The sequence below is a fragment of the Dendroctonus ponderosae genome, unplaced genomic scaffold (assembly GCF_020466585.1).
Source record: "Dendroctonus ponderosae isolate FM_Combo_2020 unplaced genomic scaffold, Dpon_F_20191213v2 Dpon_F_20191213_6, whole genome shotgun sequence".
Classification (NCBI taxonomy): Eukaryota; Metazoa; Arthropoda; class Insecta; order Coleoptera; family Curculionidae; genus Dendroctonus; species Dendroctonus ponderosae.
In genome coordinates, this window is record NW_026018814.1 from 10,036,718 (window position 1) to 10,057,546 (window position 20,829).

At 33.4% G+C, this 20,829-nt stretch overlaps 2 protein-coding genes and 1 long non-coding RNA gene across 6 annotated transcripts in view; 2 read left to right on the top strand and 1 right to left on the bottom strand.

The window, feature by feature from the left end:
• LOC109536847 (diacylglycerol kinase 1) overlaps positions 1–12,045 on the bottom strand; it is an 87,447-nt gene extending 75,402 nt beyond the window's left edge. For 2 of the 3 annotated variants that reach the window (XM_019903262.2, XM_019903260.2), the window contains exon 1: positions 11,568–12,045. The gene's annotated coding sequence lies outside the window, so the exon portion shown is untranslated. Of the gene's footprint in view, positions 1–11,554 lie in introns of all 3 variants that reach the window. The other variant, XM_048667326.1, reaches the window with a different exon arrangement.
• LOC109536849 lies at positions 1,912–6,080 on the top strand. 2 transcript variants are annotated; one of them, XR_002171873.2, is made up of 3 exons: positions 1,912–2,058; positions 5,007–5,127; positions 5,769–6,080. It is a non-coding gene; the product is annotated as an uncharacterized LOC109536849 (long non-coding RNA). The 2 variants fall into 2 exon arrangements; XR_002171874.2 differs by lacking the exon at positions 1,912–2,058 and adding an exon at positions 4,266–4,389.
• Positions 12,046–12,696: 651 nt separating the features above from the next.
• On the top strand, positions 12,697–20,617 carry LOC109536834 (enolase-phosphatase E1). Its single transcript, XM_048667328.1, has 9 exons — positions 12,697–13,055; positions 15,737–15,975; positions 16,065–16,318; positions 16,384–16,553; positions 17,305–17,470; positions 17,532–17,861; positions 17,975–18,273; positions 18,338–18,610; positions 18,748–20,617. The coding sequence occupies exons 1-9, from the start codon at positions 12,951–12,953 to the stop codon at positions 18,910–18,912; spliced, it is 2,001 nt and encodes a 666-aa protein (XP_048523285.1). The 5' UTR covers positions 12,697–12,950; the 3' UTR covers positions 18,913–20,617.
• The last annotated feature ends 212 nt before the right edge of the window (positions 20,618–20,829 follow it).

Below are 20,829 nucleotides of genomic sequence, written 5' to 3' on the forward strand. Positions count from 1 at the left end.
TTACATTTCATCCGCGTTCTGCTTGGGCAAATATCATAAATTAGGGAGTACTCCAATCAAATTACATTTTTATTTATTTTTGCCATTATCGTATTGTTGGGCTTAATATTTGCTGGATTGTACTCTCGCGCATTAGACGCATTAGCGATCTTGACTGCTACCAACATGTTGGTCTAATAAAAAAAACTCAATAAAAAATGGTCTAGATAAGACCTTATCAATCGCAGAATAATAATTCATTATTGATGCAATAATAACTGCCTATTTAAACGAATAAAACGAATTAAATTAAAAATGCTGTAAATGTTTGAAAAATTTTCAATTGCTTTGGTTCAAGTTAGGTTTTTTCACTTACGGAGATGCACTAGAAATAATTGATTTTGGAAAGCATTCTATGGAAAAGTTTTAATGGCCAAGCTCCATTTTTTTACATATTAGAATTTGAACCTACCGGTTTGAGAAAGTTGCAAAGCATTGCACCATAAAGCATTGAAAAACAGCTTTTTGTATTGTGATTTTAGGTGCCACTTAACCACTGTCCAATCAGACCATAAAAATATAGTTAATATTTACTTTTCACCTAAGAAGAGAAAATATGTAAAGCATATTATAATTTGATCGACTTGGAAACAAACAGGTTTTATCACCTCTGTCTGGTGACATTATTAAACTTATTATAAACAAATAACATTTTCAATATGTTAGCTTACTTCATTCGTTTGCAAATAAATATGGTTTTTCCAATCACGCTAATTTATTATGTAAATTTATATAGTTGCAACAGAATATATTTTTTTACATATAGCCTATCTCTATAGAATCTCAGTAAGGTTAATATTTTAAGGCTGCTGATTAATCTCAGAACGGTATCTAACAAATTTTGTACCATAAGATTCATACAGAAAGGATTTTTGCAAAATAGTTGAATTTTTATATGCAAATTTATATCTCTTTCTGAATTATATTATTCATATGTAATGCGGATGGAATGTGCTATTAATGATTGTTCCATTTCTTCAGTTTTCGATTTAAATAATGGCAAATATTTATTGTTTTCTCCCATCTAACTAGTTTCCTCTTCTTCTTCTTCTTCTTCTACATTCTTTATATTTTTGAATATATGAAAGTAATTTTCAACTACAGCTTATGTTAGGATGCGGAAGATTGGGTAAACTTTGATCTAATTTATGATCGTCCATTCTACTCTACACATTTGAGACCTGTCCGGTGGTAGCGCATCAACTGCTAATTAACTTTTATAAACAGTTTATAATTGGTGATTCATCAATCGTAAAGGGTGCTTAATCCAATTTAGGAAATCTAATTCTGGAAATACTTAATCCAATTTGGGACCATATTATATAAGATAAATATAGTATCAACGACAACATATTTATATATATTTATATATACATATATATAAATATATACATATATATACATATATATACATATTTATGTATACCTTGTGTTGTGTAATATGAGACATTTATGAGACAAAATTTCATTTAGTGAAAGAGTTTATTCGGGCATTTTTCAGTACAGTAAAAGAACGATGTTCTAAATATTCCATAGAAGATAAGCTATTTTGAGGCTTGCGATGATTTGGCAATGAATTAGCGTAGATCCTCTCAGATTCTATGATAATTCTATTTAAAAACAGTGGTGTTGAAGATGATAAGTTTGCATTGCGGTGCAGTCTTACAATAGATTAATAAGCACTGATTTTAAGACACTTGAATCCACCCAAAATTACAAAACTTCTCCAAGTTTTAATAGTAGAGCTGGAGAGCGGTTTACGGTCAAAATGTAGTACTAAGATAGGTTTAGTCACATCATATATCAGTAAAAAACTTTGATTAATTTTGAGTCCGACTCTGTAGTTACTTAAAGTGACTATTTATTAAGAATTGAAAATGGAAAAAACATATTCATTAATAACTCGTTTTCACATTTGTGTTGAATAGCTCAAGATGAAAGGTATATTTTTGTTAATTACGATTTTGGCACTTTTTGCTGTGGCTTATTCAGCTCTAGCTCGGTATCCGGTTCGAAAAGGTAAGCAAATCATATATTTCTCCGCAATAAATGTAACAAGTTAAATGTATCTATCATAATTATTTAATAATCATATTTATTTAAGTTTGTTCATGTAATAGACTTAAGAATTAAATAATAATACTTCAGGACCATCCAGAAAAATGATGAACAAACGCTTGAAGTAAATTTTTCTTGAAATATCATCCATTATACGGCCTGTTGGTTTGTTTAATAAATTGAAAATATTCCAGAAATGCTCTCGCAAAATATCTTTAAAAATTTAAAAATGTTATACATTCAGTGGTTTAAATAAAATAGAATTATGTATCACAAAAGTGTTTTCAAATTCCTGCTTCAATAAAACAGTTGTAATGGGGTTTCCCTACTGAAATATATTTATACAGAGTGTTCCGTAAATATGTTAAAATATTTTATCAGCATGTTCTTCCAGTCATTTTGAAGGGGGGTCTTCCTGATAGTCTTTTTAATTTGAGGTATCGTTGTTGAGATATTTGATTTCCAAAATGGCGGAAAATATAAGTTTTTCTTGTTTTTCTTTAAAACGTTTAAACATACATAAATTTTGATATACATTATAATCTAATTGTGTGCCATCTTATGATAGTTTTTTGAGGTTCAGTTTGCTTTTATACAGGGTAGAAATGTGGAACTCCTACTTTTGCTTTGTTCAGAACTTTTTTGTGTGTACTTAAACTTTTCTCGAAATAATTTTGTTAATTACTACAAGTTATTTACCAACTTTTTTATCTCTTATTGTTTTTTCCTCAGACCACTAGTTTGCCCGCAAAAAATAAAATAATTTTCTTTGCCGTTCTCAAAATGTGTAGTGAATAAGTTAATTTTTTTTAATCTAATAACGTTTTCATATAATAATTTTGGCACGTATTATTGGTTGATTACTAACAACCTAAATTATTTTTCTAACTTTTGTATTTTGGTTCAGATTACAATTATTAAGTTTGAATACATTTTACTTAAATAATAACATGGTAACAATATGCGCAACGATACAAACAAACAAAATTAAATTTAAATAACCACTCAAATGTTAACTTAGCAGCTGTTCAAATTGGTCACCTTGACATTCTTGGCATAATCGCAGTCTTGCAATGAAATTAAAATTTACAGACCGTAAAATTTGCACTGAAGTTCTTATTTCGTTAGAAATATTAAATATTATTTCCTGAAGTTCTTCCATTGTATTCACTTCTGTTGAATACACCGTATTTTTTAAATAGCTCCAAAAGTAAAAATCAAGCGAGTTTAGATCGGGAGATCTAGGAGGCCAGGATTATAGGATCTTCTTGACCTCTCCCAATCCAACGGCTTGAAAAGGTTTGATCAATCATTTATTTTTTGCGAGAAAATTTTGGTCTTAGGGAAAAACAATAAGAGATAAAAAAGTTGATAAATAACTTGTAGTAATTAAAAATATTATGTTGATAAAAGTTTAGATGCACACAAAAAGTTCGGAACAAAACAAGTAGGGGTTCCACACTTCTATCCTGTATAAAATTAAACTGAACTACAAAACACTACGATAGGCACTCAATTTCTATGTTTAACCGTTTTGACGAAAAACAACAAAAACTAATATTTTTCGCCATTTTGGAGATCAAATATCTCAAAAAGAGACCTCAAATTTAAAAAATTCTCACGAAGACCCCCTCTAAAATGACTAAGAGAACACGCTGTTAAAATATTTTAACATATTTACGGAACACCCTGTATAACTAGACTTAGTCCTACACGGGTCACTAATTGATAATTAATGAGACATCACCATTAAGCAAAAGAACAAGAACCAGCGGATTTTTAATTTGTTTTAAATTATTCAGGATGACTTTTACTTTATACTTTATTGTTGGTCACATTTTTTCTACGTTTTCTACTGTAGTTTTTTCCTGACTATTTTTTTCTCCTAAACGAAATGGTAAGCCCACATTTCTTTTAGCTTTGAAATCAAATCGTTCAAAAACATCATTTGATGTTATTTAGTATTATTATTGAAAAAATACATATAATAAAGTGTACAAAATATATGATATGAGAATTTAACTCAAAGTTCAAGAAAAATTTAACAGGAAAGCATTTGGAAATATCACTAGAATACTAGAACATAAATCGGATTTAATAACAACACTTTAATTATCAAAAGGCTTAATCTCAACATATAAAAAACCAGCCTGTTCAGATCAGTCTTACAATTGCTTTCAGTTGATTATATTGTACTACAGAAAGTCATGCAAACGTGCATATTTATAATCGCTTTTGCTGCATTTTTCTCAGGTACTTTGTCATTTATTCACAGAATCAATGCACCTCCAGGTAAGCATTCAATCGGCAATTTTAACTTTTTATCAGAAAATTTGTTGACTTTTCATTGCTTTATTTTCATGACTGATCTAATATGAATGTTTCGTCAGATCTGTAATAGTGGATTTTAAATACACATTAAAATAATTTTGTGGTACTACTTAACGTATTATTTTCTATATTTATAACAATTATAACATGATTAGCTTACTTATGAGTCGTACGTTGCACTCGACGTTTTTGATATTTAGCTTTATAGCTAGTAAAATATTAATAATTAAATAGTAAGCAGGCAGTTAAGATTAAATATCACAAACAATGCATTGCAATTTCAAAATAAAAGATATACTAATATATTTGAGCTTGTCCGTGAATTTGCAACGCTTCAAAATGCTCTGTACATTAACAAAACAATTCAATTTCAAATTGCCAAACTGTAGAACAGTGGATTTATTGTCCATATTGAAATATAATAGACTAATATTTATGCGAGATATTTGCAGGTTATTGCCGAACCGGTGCAGTTGTTCGCAATTGTTTTCCTATATTATTCTATCATTGTAAACAATTCTTCTAACTGGAGCTCTACTCAAATATATTCTATTAAAATTCTGAGTTATTTTTTTCAGATAAGCCAGGGCATTGCTGGTCAGAGCTGACCGGCCCAATGAAAAACGGAGAAGAGCGCCAGATTCCGAAACAATGTGTACAAGCGAGTTGCGGTGAGAGCAGGGATGTGGTAATCGCATCGTAAGTAGATAAAATTATTTCAATTCATTATTAATATATGACCAGAAAATGTTGCAAATATCGTATGCAGGCAACACTAAGTTTGCACCAAAGACGATGTTAAATTCCCTCAGGGAATTACTAAGATATGTTCTTTTGTTTACCGCATTAATTTAGAGGTAAAGATCTAGCTTTAATCGATAAATGAACCGTTACTGAATTACACAATTTTTATTTTTAAATTGAAAGAGAAAACCCAAACTATTTCCTACATTTATGAAATTTGTCAGAGCTTAACTAGCATCTATCAAATGAAAAAGACACGTAATATTTTCAGTCTTTCTATTTTTCTGCTTATATTCCTGTCAATACCTGCCAAAGATTTACAGTGATATATTTTATGAAAATATTATTGAAATTACTAATTCGCTATTGGTATAACTGTTCGGGAGAATTTGTTAAATCGATTCTTTGCTTGATTTAATGTCCAGATCGGATGAGTGAAGTTTGTGCCTTTTTAGGAAATCAGTGATTATATATGTACATCTTTGAAGTTTTGAGCATCCTCGCTTGTTCTCATATATTTTGAAAATTTTACAGTTTTAGTATGTATGCCAAAAAGTTCATAATAAGTCTACTGGAAATTTAAAAAACCTTTTCAGATGTGGGGTTGCTAAAGGACCTAATGGTGCATCTGAGACTGACTACTCTAAACCGTATCCAGAGTGTTGTCCTCAACCAATATAACATCGCACATCGTTAAATAACACCTAAAATAATACGAAGTATGACGATAAAAGGGTTTATAGATATGCTACGATATGAAACATTGTGGTTTTAATTACTTGATTAGTTTAGTAATAATATGTGGCTTTTATTGTCAATAGCTTGATTTTTTTACTTTTGCCAAACGTGTCATCAAAATACCCATAATTCAATCAATAATCAGTAAAATACAGATCATTTTGAAGATACTTTTTACCACCGATTGACCAAAATACGAAAAGTTGCAAAATAGCAATTTTTTTAGTAAATCTCTATAAAGCAAATAAAACACATCGTTGATTCATCTAAGTAGTATTAAAACAGGGTGCTCTCGAAGGATGTGTACAAACTCTTTCTTTAGATTCCTGAGTTTGTAATCCGTTGATTCAACCCAACTTCCTTTAGTCCAAAAGTTAACGGTTTTCGAAATGAAGAAAGTCGAGTTTTTTATTATCACTGAGTTATTATTTCTTAAGCAACGGCAGCATTTTCACAAAATCTCCTATTGAGAGGTTTTTACAGGTAACAAATTGTGCACTAAAACAGCAAGCATACATTTGTTAATTTATTCCTAAGAATTATTTAAAAATGAAAAATGCTGGAGCATTGTTTTATTAGTTGCATTAACTGCGTTACTCGCAATATCTCAAGAATGGTGACCCTTGAGTTCAGCAAAAAAAAAACAAGGTTTCCTTAGTGTTCCCTTCAATGTTTGTTCGATCGGATTGGTGCAAAGATCGCCTGAGAACTCTCATCTATCTAGTCGCGTAGTGTGGGAAATTCTCATTTCTGGCCCAACCAGAAACTACTATTTCCCACAACTGCAGGAAACATATACGTTTGTCCGTCGTCACGTATTGTCAGGGACCAATTCCTTATAAAATATGCAAAGATGCTTCTAAAGGGGACCCTTGTCTTTACACTTTTTTGCGTGAAGTTCTGGGTTCGAGCTGAGCCTCTCACTCCTCTTTGGAAGAATGCAGCAGATGGAGTGTCTATGTAGTCCACCCGTGAATATTCCGAATTCTCGTGTATCTGACTACAGATCACAGAAACCTATTTTGGATCAAATGATCGCAATTTAGTACTGTCAGGTATGAGCACCAAACGGGAGCTCCGGGTGCAAGTATGAGCCTTATTATTGAAGTGTAGAGCAGAAGTCGGCTTTGAGGTGATAGAAATGAGCTCGGAACCAAAACATGATATGCATATAAAGAAAATGCTGATGCGACACTCGTGCCAGAACTTACCTCATCTGAGATTGTCGATAGCTGTAAACTGGGACCAAAAGGCTACGGGCTTGAACGAGGGATTTTACACCTGGTAGTCGGTTGAACAAAGTCCCCAGATGAATTTTCCCGATCGCGACTAAAGACTGCACCTTTGCCCTAATCTGGAGGACGGACACTCTTTTGATAGAAATGCCAAAGAAGCGGACAAGAGATACACAAACGTTTTGTCCCCTCTGCGTGATAAACTCGTGCTCTCGAAATATTGCCTAAGAGGCTCAGATGATGCGAAATTCGGAAGATTGCAGCCTGCGCAAGAAACAGTATCGTCTGCATAACGTCCCATTTTTATGGCAACCTCTCTTGTCATAACTTTTCGCCCATTTTGTGCGGGTACTAAAACTTACCCCCAATTTCAAAGTTTGCTTCCATATTTGGTTCCTGTTCGCGGAAATTTTGCATAATAAATAATAAACATAATAATAGTCAGCAAAAATAATAATCAGGAAATAATACATTTCCTGATTCAGTTAGCAATTAATTTACTTAGAAGTCGAGCGATTTGATATCGTCATTGAGGAATTGCTCTGAGGCCAAAAATGACTCAGCTTTTGTACATTTGGGACGTAGATATGGAACTGTCGACTGTCCACCCCCAGCAACCATTTTCAGCCTCTCAGTCTAAGATGCATGATCAGTAGACTATAGGGCTGGGGTTGGGGTTGCCAGTATGATTGCAACCACGAGAGCTTCTTCATGTTTAAGCGCATTTCACGACAATCTCACCTCCAGAATAGTCACAGTTGGGGGACAACCAGTTTATTCCTCGGTTTATTCTTAAATCAGTTTATTTCCCATTGCCTTGAGAAAAATAATGATTAATACAGTCCACTCTATCGAAAAGATGTGTGCTAACATATCATCTGAACACACGCGTAATCGATTTTTGGACGCTGTGGGAGCTTCCGGGGTTGTAATCAGAGCGTTCCACAAAATTGTCTTCCGTGGGAGGAGAAAGTTATCTCCGGGCTAATCCGATTTGACTTTTTCCGATGTTAAACCAATCGCCAAAGCTTTGGTTATTTTTTCTTCTTAAGTCCTCGAACATTTTTTGAACACAAGAACTTCTACTTATTTATGAATAAAACCACATTCTCATGCCAGTTCTGTGTATAATTAATATTGCAACTAAGTTAAGCATCAAAGTTTTCTTCAGTAAAACCATGCACATTCATTGCGAAAGAATTGTGTGCGTATCGATTGGGAATTATGCAAATTTCTTCCGTGAGTCACACACAACTGCAGTGACGCAGAGCAATTACAATCCAAACAGCGTTTACACAAATTAAAATGTTGTTTGAAATTCAAGAAGAAGCACAGCAGTAATATGGTTGTCAACAGAGTCATAATTAAATTTAAAATAATGGAAAATGCAAATTAAGTCTGTTTGCTAAACAATTTCTCTCAAAAGCGTGACCTTTGGACGTGAAACATTGAAAAGAACAACTGAAATATCCGAATAGCGTAGTTGTAGGAATAGCGATAATATTTTTCCGGGCTTTATGCCTTCCTGAACTTTGCTGAATAACAATGTTTGTGTTTCTATTAGCTTTCGATTCTAATCAAATATGCATGTGCTATTTAAATACAGAGTGTTTCCTCATAAGTTGACACCCCTAGATTGTTTTATCCGTTTTCTTCATATTACCATTTAAAAATTACAAATAGCATGAAGTACAACTAGCCTTGAAATGGAGACAAATAAAAATTACTCCAGAGAAAAGAATCCAAAGGGGTTAAGTCGGGGCTATTAGAGGGCCATGGGATAAGACCAGCTCGTCCTTCCAGCTATAACAATTTTCATTTAAAAAAAAGTGCTCCCGGGCGAACGTTGCGGGGTAGATAACATATCTAATTCTTCATCTTCAATAAAAAAGTTCAGTTTTGGCTTTTAATGGTTTGTCATTCCTTAAATCTTTTTTCTTTACTCTTCTGATGTGTTTCGAGATGGAACACTTTTGGAATGGAATCTTTATTCGCGGCAGAAGCAGAATTTCTTTGTTCTAGAAGAATAAACGCAGAATATCGCATTATTCACGGTCAGAAGAAAACATATTTGCTTATATTGTCGAGTGTTTCACACTGAAATTCGTGGCGGCGATTTCAGCACTACTTTGATTTGTTGCTATTTATAATTTTTAAAACGCAATGTAAATAGAACGGTTAAAAGAAATATATAGAATATCCAGGCACCAAATGTCTGGCCCGTTTACTATTGATGGTCAGTTTTTCAAAAAAAATGTGTTTTTTGAAATATCGGGAGAATTATACGATGCATTTTAATAAAACTCGATGCGAATTTGTTCCCATGCAGGACTCTGCATGTTTTGATGAAGCAACCGAGTTTATCCGCTTTGGGCAAGTGAGAAATTCTTTATTGTTTTGGTTCAAAAACTTCCAGAACTTTCATTTGGTAGAAAGGAATCAATTAAACGTTTTTGAGCTGACTAGTGATCCTTTTTGAAAATTTTTGGGACATTTGTAAAATCTTGCATCAGCATTTATAGCCTTTGGGCTAAAAAATTATTTCTCTATGTATTTTTAAAATCAGGAAACAATCATGTCGATCTATCTACATATAAATATAGAAGGTGTTCCATTAAAAAAAGTTCTGGTTTAAAAATATTTAGTAATAAAGAACAACTTTAGCATTTTCCACTTTTCCAAATTCTGCAAAAACTCAAAAGGCGTTTCTTTAAGAAGAAAAGTTTACGGAAACGATTTCCTCCAAATATACAGTGTGTTAGATAATCAAGTTTAATAATGCAAATAGTATGCAGTTGTCTGATCCACTGGCAGCAGCCGGCAAAAAATCAAATAAAAGTTCCACCAAAACTTGTAAGACAACCAAGTGAAGCCCCTGCAAGCAAAGCCACCCATTGCTTTTCCCACAAATATATTCAATGCTTGCATGCAATTGTTTTAAACACCCCCAATCGGTCAAAGCCTGTTTTCCCTTTGCCAGCATGCACCGACCCTCAATTTCCTATTCACAGTTAATTCATCCCTGCAGACATAATTAATGGTTTAACATGCTCACGTCACTGTTTGCGGCAATTAATGGAAGACCAGACGATTATTTGGAGCCGATCGAATAGAAGAGAGAAAAGATCCCAAGGATATTTATTGGTGTATTTTGGAAATGGTTTTTACATGGAATTTCCACGCTAAAAATCAAAAGGAATTTCGCGGAAAAATTGTTCAAGTTTGTAATAAACAACATTATGTTGTTTAGCAGCAGCTTTCTGCATCAGTTGGGTAAAAAAAATTAAAATATGCAGAGAGAATCAGTAAAAATATTTTGTGCAAAGGAATATTTTTGAAGTCTTCGAACGTAAGTGAAAGGTGAGTCTTTGAGATTGGGTGATATTGAGAGGCGAAAATTCTAATTTGCGAGATATTTACACATTTACTTACTTACACTCTCAAGCATGTCAAATAAGTTCTCAATTGCTTGACTTTTTGTTAATGAAATCGACGGTTTTCGAAAAAACTATTTTATCATTGTCAAGCAAACTAAAATGGTCGCCAAATTTGTTAACAATTTAATTGAAATGAAAGCAGCTCTGTTTAGGACCAATTTTTGTTTTTGTGTTTATTACTTAAATTTAGTTGTGCTGTATTTATTTGAACATCCAGTTCTGGTAGGGTTTGACTGAACAATACGAGTTGGAGGTCAATTTAAAATGCTTATTTTTTATAATGTTAATTCTTTTTTTTGCGAAACTTTCTGTATTGAGGGCTTGAAAATATGCATTTTTCAGTACAAAATGCGGTTTATAAGCTTTGTATTCAATTTTAATAATTTGTTGATTTAAAAGAATAATGGAAAGCATTAATTTTCCATATCAACTGCCCGTAGGCTCAATGACTTTTCGTCAATCGGTTGAGACAAATGTGTTTTTGCATAGGTTTTTAAATTGAGGCGTTCATTAAAATGATGTGCACTAATAAATTTTCCACATCAACAGCCGCATAAATAACATCCAGTTTTCCGATCTAAAATATATTTAGTTGGTGAATAACAGATAATCTGTAGGTAGGCATTTGAAAAACATATGGATAATTTTCGGCGACGCAGCGCAATGAAAGGTTTGATCAAATTTTGAAATAAATCACCAAACATTTTTTTATGAAGTTTACTGGCTGATTTGCCACAAATTAATGTATTTGTTAATTATTCTTATCCATTAAATAAAGGAGTGTGTTGCAATAATGCATTTTTTGCTTGATTAATGCAAATTATTTAACGTTTATTGTGTTTATAAAATATAATAAACCTACTAAGCATCTACTTGCTGTTTATCACTGTCAATATATTTTACATAAGAAAAATATCTAACATAAACATTCAGGTCACACGGTTTACCAGCCATAAAAGCATAGTACTTAACTAGTTTAAATTACCGTGTGTTATCTTCAAATTATTGGCCCCCTTATACCATTCGCGAATTTAACAATCAACGTAACACCTACATTGTATTTAATTTTAAATTGAAAACTCAGCAAAATGTCGCCAATCAATGTTTTCCGATTTTTCTGTTACCGACAAAGTTCAGTATATTCCGCTAAAACACTGTCAGCAATCAGCTTCTTATTTTCGGTAAACTGAAATTTTCGTATTCAAAAAGCGCAGCGATCCGGAGATCAGCAGCCGATTCGCGGCGTCGTAACACGAGCGACACTGCGGAACCGGCAACGGCGCGTAGCTATCGCGCTTCAGGAGAAGCTGGCGTCGCTATGGAAACGGCCGGGCAGGAATCGTAGCGCCCCCTCTATAGTCCAGCGGGAAAATGAAAACAATTTGGTTCTCCTTGCACGAACAGCGCCATCTGAACAGTAATTCTCTGACAATTCCGATCTGTTTCAGCACGATTTGGTGAAAGTAACTTGCAGTTTCACTCAGAAATAAATGGCTATCAAGTCACTTTCTAGATCATAGATAGCGCACTCAGTATGCTGAGGAGAATTGGTCGATTTTGTGGTATTTTTAAATGCGAAATCAGTTATAGATTGTCCTAGCTTTTTGACTATATTTTAACGATTATCCTAGAAATTATGCTTACGGACACTAAAAGGTGGCGCGGCAAATTATTTTTTTCTCGAAAGGTTTTCCTGGGCAAATCCAACGATCACTAAAACGATTATTCAAGAAATTACGCATCCGGAGACTAAAATATAACGCGGCAAATCAAACAAATTCTGAAATATTGAAATTCATTGAAATATACTCCTTCAAGCAGCACTAAATGTAAATTTTGAAACTGCGCGCCATTCACGGGGCCACGAAAACGTTAGGGCTACCACTAGACTCGGGTCCCAAGGGATGATGTTCTGTGGAGCGCAATTGTCAAGTTTTGCACGGTGTTTGCGCTGAGGTTCACTTGCAAAATTCCCGATCGCATTAAATTTAGATGCTACAATTTGGACAAGAAGCAATTTATACTAGTGAATCCCAATCTCCTTTTCAATTTTCACTTTAATTAGTTGAACATCACAAACGCAGTTGTGTGTCTTTTAAATTGGCTTCTATTATTTGAATAAAATGAAAGTCTGACAATGCCGGAAAATATTCGTGAATCTATTTCAAGATCGGTAATTTCCGTGGCACCGGCTTAACAACGCAAGCGCCATATTGCAAAAACTACGAATCACCATTTTATTCCGGGTTTGCCCACCTGCCTGCATTTTGTGCCGTTAAAACCCAGAAAATCTCTGCATTTACGCATTAAAACTGCTGCGATAAACCTGGTTCCTTTAAAGGCTTTTTCATTTCAACGAATTAACAAGATGAGTGCTGAAAATAAGAGTTTAGGACCATCTACGGCTTTTGAGAAATGTTCGGTCGTTTTGGTGGATGTTCTCGGCACAACCACATCCATTAACTTTGCAAAGGTAAGGAAATTCTATTTTTACAGCCTTTTAACAAATCGAACCGGCTTAGCAACAGCTATTTTCGGCGATTTCCATTCAAATTATTTGTTTATCACGTAAAAGTACTGTTTATTTTCGCGCTTTGATTGCTTATCTGCAGCCGGGTACGAGGTCGGAGAAAAGATTCGCAATTGATGTTTTTGTTGCTAAGAGCTTGAAAATGGCTACCCATAATGAATTTTAATTTGGTTAAACGTTGTGTTGCATTCATTGATTGCAAAGTCCGGGGTGAACATGCAAACACGATCTTAACAAACCGGCTGGGGATCGTTGGGGGCAGGTAAAAACCTGGGGTGAGTTTGCTTACGAGAATCTTTTGTCTGTGTTCTCTCGGGGTCTTTCGCCCAAATTTTTGGCATAAAGCATCAATTCTCTATAGGCACAGTCTACCTGAATTCTTACCAGCATGTTTCCTCATTTATAGCATTTTGCACTTCTTCATGGCTCTTTGCCGCCATTTATCAACACCTGGATAACCCTTCAAGTACCAGCTGTTATTCGCTACAGACCTCAATAATTAATTCTATTTCCTCACTTTTGCTAAGGTGCATATAGCACACATAATCCTTTGTTTGCTAAAACCTGTTAACTTGCTGTATTCATTAAAAGTTCGCTTTTCTGACAAGGTTCTCAGAGTTTAAATAGACTTCAAAGGTCGTTAAACTATCATATGGTCAGATACTCCACAGGTTTGCGAGCCAGTGGACAGGAAACTTGTATTTTTAAACATCTCTAAGCAAAGCTAAGTAAAAATAGTTATTTTTCTCATTATATTTAATAATTGGGAATTTCCATAAACCGGGGATGAGATCATTCTCAGTTATAGATCGGACAAAATCATTAGTGTCGATTGAACAATCTTAGCAATAAATCTGCATCATAATCGGCTTAAAATCGTTTACATACGTACCCCCATTATCTATTTGTTACTTGCTCGCTAGAAACGGTCTTTATCTTATGTTAATTGAAGCGATATTTGCTTCGAATTTTCTATATTTTGTATAATTTTGTCATAACTTATAGATGGTACAAGTAGAACCTGAAGATTTAGTATCAAAGTAAATGACAGAAATCTGTAGCATTTATGTATAGAATGTGTTAATAAGTACCATTTGTATAAGTGGTTTGTTATATGTAAATGTTTTAATTACCAGCTTGTAAGAAGGTGAGCAGAAATAATGTTGGAGAGTTTGTAGAAACGAAAATACATTAAAAAGTTTATATTAATGGAAAAAAGGAACAACCTGATAGAGATCTACGTGAAGTGGATATTCACAAAATACATAATACTATCACCTTATCAAATTCATTCCTTGGTTTCAGTCATTTATTGCCTCATGAATAAAAAAAATGAAAATATGCATTTTTGAATGCATGCCAAGGCTTAAAGCAGCAACAAGGCTACACGTAAAAACTGATGGTGGAAAAATACACCGAAACGTATTTTGATTGATAAATAGAGACAATAAATGACTGAAACCCAGGAATTAATTTGATTTGGAATTGAAACACAGTCAGGAAAGTATACACTATCACCTTATACAGTTGTTAGCATCAAAATAAATTCTTGTAATGAATGAAACGTTTTGCAAATTAGAGACTGGGGCACAATATACTATTCTGAAAAATGGGACAAAAACACTTTTCCAAATTAATATTCACATTCAGTTTTCCAACACCAGACAACAAATAGTATGGGGAATATATATGCTTTAATTAAGTACTTTGCTTATTTGGGGAATGTGGCATTGGCATTGGTAATTTTTTATGAGTTGAGGTTTTATGTCTTCCAATATAAATAAAAATAAATAATAATCTTCTTTATTTCTTTCTAAAACGGCTATCGACCAAATCGGTCTTTCTGCGTAGTATAATTAAATCGACAAGTTACTTAAAACAGTACTAAATAATTTACTTTGTTCTTAATTATAGCAAAGGAAATATACTTGTGTTACATACATATTATAATGTATTATTTTTGCAACTGTTATTCATACTATACTATACACGGCGGCTAATTGTAAGACAAGGTCAAAAGAAGTGACTTTGCAGTAATTATTTATAACAATTTATCGGTATTGTATAAACGTTCCAAGTAAATTATATTTCCTTTTTCGCTTATCAAATTTTTGTCATTTTAACGAAAACATGGAATGTGTTTGTTATTCGATATTTCAACTATTTAATATATATAATAGATACCCAGGTTTATCGCAGTTTTGTGTTTAAACTCCGTAATAACCACAATGAAATATGCAACATATAACACATTTGCGTTGATAATCCAAATTGTTGGTTTTCCTAACCACTTGTGATTTTCTAATCTGTAACTATTAGAACCACAAAATTTTAAAGCAACTGAATTGTAGTTTAGCTGCTTCAATTTACTTAGTTATCGATATTTTTGTGGCTTCAATATAGTTTGCTTGTTTTGTCAAGAACTCGTTTTATTTATTTAACTTATTAAAACACTATTTTTTTCTTTCTCCTACAGAGGAGAATTTCCTTTACTCTTCAACTATTAAACCATATCGGGACATATACTTTGTTTTAATAACTTCTTTGTTTTAATAATATCATTCATAAAGTTTTTAATATTAAAAATACATTACTATTTTGGTTTTTTTTTTGTTCTTTGCTAGGAAACACTGTTTCCATATGTAGTTAAGAACGTGGAAGAAGTTCTTACAGCAAAATGGGACGATGAAGCCGTTAAATCTGCCGTAAAACAACTCAAAGAAGGTGATGACGACATTAGTCTTGAAGCTGCAGTTAAACTCGTCAAGGATCTTACCGAAAGTAACAGCGAAAATGTCGGTCTCAAAACCATTCAGGGAATTGTCTACGAAAAAGGATATGAAAGTGATGATCTCAAATCTCAGTAAGTTCTTAGTAGTTTTTTTTTGTAGTTAATTGTAGGTGATCATCAATTCATTTAAATTTAAATATGTTATTGGTTTTTTTTTGTAGTGTCTTCAGCGATGTTCCTGCAAGTTTTGAGTCTTGGGCAAAATCGCGCAAAGTTGCCGTTTACTCTACCGGTAGTGTCGAGTCACAGAAACAACTTTTCACTAAATCCATTGAAGGTGATCTTTCACAGTACATTTCGAATTACTTTGATTTGTCGGTAGGACCTAAATCTGAATCAGAAAGTTATAAGAAGATTGTTGAAAAGTTAGCTGTGAAACCTGAAGAAATTGTTTTTATAACAGATCTAATCGAAGGTAAATTGCAAGATTTTATGATGGCCAACTAGTAAAATAGATTAATTTTATTATATATTTTTTAGAGGCAAAAGCTGCGAAAAGTGCTGGCCTTTCCACAGCCTTAGTTGACCGCGAAGGAAACCCAAAACTTCCCGAAGAGTCGAAAGAGTTTACTGTGATTTCCAGTTTCAAGGAAATCACTTTCGAGAATCCCTCCAAAAGGAAAATTACTGACGAACCAGCTGTAACTGAGGTTTGTGCTAACGTTAAGTCCAGTAGAAAAAGAATCAGATCGTAAAGTAGTTATTGCATTTGTAGACTACTGTAGTGTCGGTTAGTAATTTTTCTGGATCTATACCGAGTTGATTTATATCGTTTTTCCCTACTTTTTTAAAGAAATTCAGCTATCCAACTTTCCACTTTGCATGTGTAGGCTATTTTAAGTGTTTTGTCAGGTGTAGTTCTAATTTTATGTTGCAATTTATGAATATAAATTAATAGGGGTGGGTATAATAACTAGTTTTATAGTTCTGTATGTATATATACTTGGTCCGTTTATAAGTAGTCATTTTGATTCTTGTTGCATTAAACCAATTATTGGTTACTGGTGTAGAGGAAGGATAGTAGATTCCCGTTAATAGTTTTTTTTGATAATACATTTCAACTGCGTGCAACAAAAGCATTTCTGGTTGATTTTTTCCGATCCACCCATAAAATGCAGTGTTTTCTAGTTTGTTCATACTTGCAAAATTGGATATGGTAGTACAAACTATTTTTTAAGTGTTATAGTTGGTTGACTTTTAATAAAATGATAATTCAAACTATGTTGTATTTATTCATTCCCTATTATAAATGTAATTGCATTTGTAATGCATGCCGTAGTTTTTAGCATTTTTTGTTTTCTGATTTTTACAGTTAGATTTCGGTGCTGGTAGGTAGGCTTTGTGCATGAAGGTGAAAAACTGCTTTTCCCAAATTTACGTTATGCTTCTGATAATCTACAGGAACCTCCATCCAAATTAGCAAAGACAGCATGCGAGAAAGATGTCAAGTCTGAAGATAAACACGAAGAATCTAAAACAGCAGCTGTTCCTGGAGAGCTGGAAAGTAAAGACACTGTAGAGGACGAAGCCATGGAAGTAGATGCTCCTAAAACTGTTGTCAATAAAGGTTAGTTGCTTTAAGGTATTTTATTGTTAGTGCGATTTTACAAATTCAACTGGTTTTTTAGAAGTGACTGTGGAATCACAAGAACAGGCGAAGCCAGAGACCAATGAAAAGACTGAAGCAACCCTTGAAAAGACTGAATCATCCGTAGAAGATATCGTGATGGCCGAATCCGAAAACATAATTAAACTAGATGAAACTAAAACAGAAAAGACTGAAGAAAAGAAAGATTTAAGCGCTAAAATCGAAGAAAATGAGAAAAAAAAAGATGATAAATTAGAAATAAAATCCGACACTAAAGATAATACGGAAAAAGCTAAGTCTGAACTAGAAGTGCTTAAGAAAAACTCTGAAGAAACTGAACCCGAAACCCTTAGTAGAGAAGAAACAATAGGTGGGTGCAAGAATTGAAATGAGTTTTCTCCATCAAAAAGGCAATTTTAATTTATTGCATGGTTGAATTAGTATCAATATTTACTTGAGTTAATGAAGAATTATCATTTTCAGTAAAAAGTGATGATACGGGCGAGAACGACGAAGCTGGCAAAAGCGAAACGAGTGATGTAGATAAGGTTAAGGAAAGTAAAGATGAAGTTAAGGAAAGTAAAGTTGAAGTTACGGAAAAGCATCAATCTAATGAAGAGCTTAAATCTGTCACCGAGAAAGCGGATGAAAGTGATAAGAATGTCAATGTAACAGACAAAACAGAAGTAGAGACCGAAAAGAAATCGGAAGAGATTCCTGAAAAGAAAGAGGTTGATGCAAGTGAGACGAAAAGTGCAGAACATGTGACAGAAGCGCCTAAGGTAGGAATAATCTACAAAAACTGCTATGTACGTAAATCAATTACCTCCATTATTTTTACTGCAGGCAGCGAAAGAATCTAAAGATGTCACGTCAGACTGCGTGAAAACGAACGAAACTGAAACTGTAAAAGAAGTAGTTGAACCACCAAATAAAATTGCCGAAGCTGAAATTGAAGCCACTTCGTCTGAATCAATCAGTTGCGAATCAAAATCGGCGATAGAAGAACCCAGTCCTGCTAAGTCAGAAGAAGAAAAAGAAAACCAAAAAGATTTAGCGAATAAGCTGGAAAATGGAGATTCTTTGGAAGCCAAAAAGACGTCTAATGGTGAAGTTTCTGTAAGTATACTTTACAGCTAATTTATGGCTCGTATACTTTGCATATCGCAGTCACACGAGAGAAAACTTATTGTCAGAACTTATACACAAGATTTTATTTATTTAATAAATTGACATCGTATATATGTTTGTTATAGCAGGAAGAAGCAAAAACTAATGGTGATTCTCAGCAGCCCATCGACCAAGGAACGACCAACGGCAAAACCGAGTCCACGGTTTCTGAGGTAGTAGAGGAAATTAAAGTGAAGAAAGTGGAAGGTAGCACTTCAAGTGACACTCCGACCGTGTCCGTCGAGGTGTAAGGGTATAAAACTATGATTAAATATTTGTTAATAATTTATAGATTTAAGAGCGGTACGCAAAAATTGTGGGACTGTTTTATTGACAACGCATCTCTTGACCTCAACCCAATTATTATCCGTAAAGCATTATTTGAAGATGGTTTTTAACATACTATGTGTATATGTACTATACTTGAACATAAGTTGCTTAATACAATAAAACCAAATCCACTATTTTTGCGCTGCTGTTCTCATTTCTTTCGTACCACAGTAATGTTTACTTCGCTTATTTAGTCCTTGTATTTTATATTTTTTTATTGCCAAACTCAACATTTTAATACTCATTGAATTTCATATTTTGTTGTTTGATGTTTTTCTTCAGTCTGATTTGTTTTGTGAATGTAGGCATAAGAGCATTGATTAAGTTACAATTTCCATAACAGATAACTAGGAACTGTTTGTTTGTATCAGGCTAACCGTCGACTATTTAGCTTGCCATTATCATTGATCGACTTTAACCGGTGACTGATTATTTTGGGCATTTACATTAAAAACTCTTGCTAGTCATTTGTATCGTAACTCTCGAGTGTGTGCCCTATAGGAGAGAGCAAAATTGATTTTTTTTCATATCGAACCAAGTGTTCCACCGTGTTGATGTTTTTGTGTTCTTAAATGATCGCCAATATACGCGTGTAGGGATCACTGATTATAACGTGCCAAGAAATTGATTAAAGACTGTTTATTGCTATTTGGAGACCGCAAAGTTTGTGTTCTGCGAACAATCTAGTATTCAATAAGAATTTCTCATTTGTTGTCTTTGTGAAGTTTTGTATGTCGTGGTCTCGCGTACACGCGAATTTGAATCGACAAATGTTTTTTTAGCAATATAAATGCTTTGCCAAATGAAATATGTTTTCTGAAATACTTTTGAATTTTATTTAGTGTTCAGCTCGCCTGATGTTCTGCCATAGGTCATTCTGTGTTAAAAAATCTGGCAAAAAGAGGCGACTGAATTTTGCAGCATCAATTTTACTTTTTCGTATGCTGGCAAATTTCGTAAATTGTCTAGTTGTGTAAGCTTTCATTGATTTTTAGAATATAATTTGTTTCGATGTAGAACACCTTCCATTTATCGGTTGTTGTCTCTAGTCTCTCGCAAATTATATGCAAATTGTCTTGCACAAGACTTCATTTGAACATAATTATCCTTAATAATGTATGTTTGAATTTTAGCCAAAGTCTCGTATCCGTTAATATTAAAAATTACATTTCGTCGTTCCTGTGTGTGACACATACTTTTATTTTCCGCTGTCAGATGGTTTAAGTATTATTAGAAAGTAAACATTGTAACATTCCACACGTAATTAAAGCTGGGAAACATTTCTAAGTGAATGTTCCTTAACTTTCGCAACCTAAACAATGTGATAAGGTAATGCTTTGAGATGGTGTGTCAAGGTGAAGACAGGCTCTTCAGATATCATTTGCTATGTTTAGCTTCGTATTGAACCGAAGCGAATATTTCTTGCAAATCCATATACAAAATATTAAGCTAAACATATCGATAACACGTAATATTTAAAAGTCCTTTAATTTTGATATTTTTTTAAACTACTTAACGAAAAACTTAGTTATAACGGCCTAATGTTTTTTGAATGGCTGCTATTTAGTACATACTATCTTGTATACGTTTTGTCACACAACATATTACATTTTGTAGTGTACTGAATTTTTGTGTTATTTTTTTATATTTTATTGTGGGCCATCTATTTTACCCCATAGAGGCTGGGGTTTCCCTAAGCGGAGTTGCGCTTCACACTTCACAGCTTCACCTTCGTTGCGTGAACAAGGATTAGGTGCTACAAAAATTGTTTACCTTTTCCCGATTTTGAACTAAAAAGAATGAAATATGTGCTATATTACGTACAATTCGATGAAGCA

Coding starts and splice junctions, on each gene's coding strand:
- LOC109536834 (XM_048667328.1), top strand. CDS start 12,951: ATGAGTGCTGAAAATAAGAGTTTAGGACCATCTACGGCTTTTGAGAAA. Junction 15,976..16,064: donor AGTGATGATCTCAAATCTCA/GTAAGTTCTTAG, acceptor TTTTTTTTGTAG/TGTCTTCAGCGATGTTCCTG. Junction 16,554..17,304: donor ACGAACCAGCTGTAACTGAG/GTTTGTGCTAAC, acceptor GATAATCTACAG/GAACCTCCATCCAAATTAGC.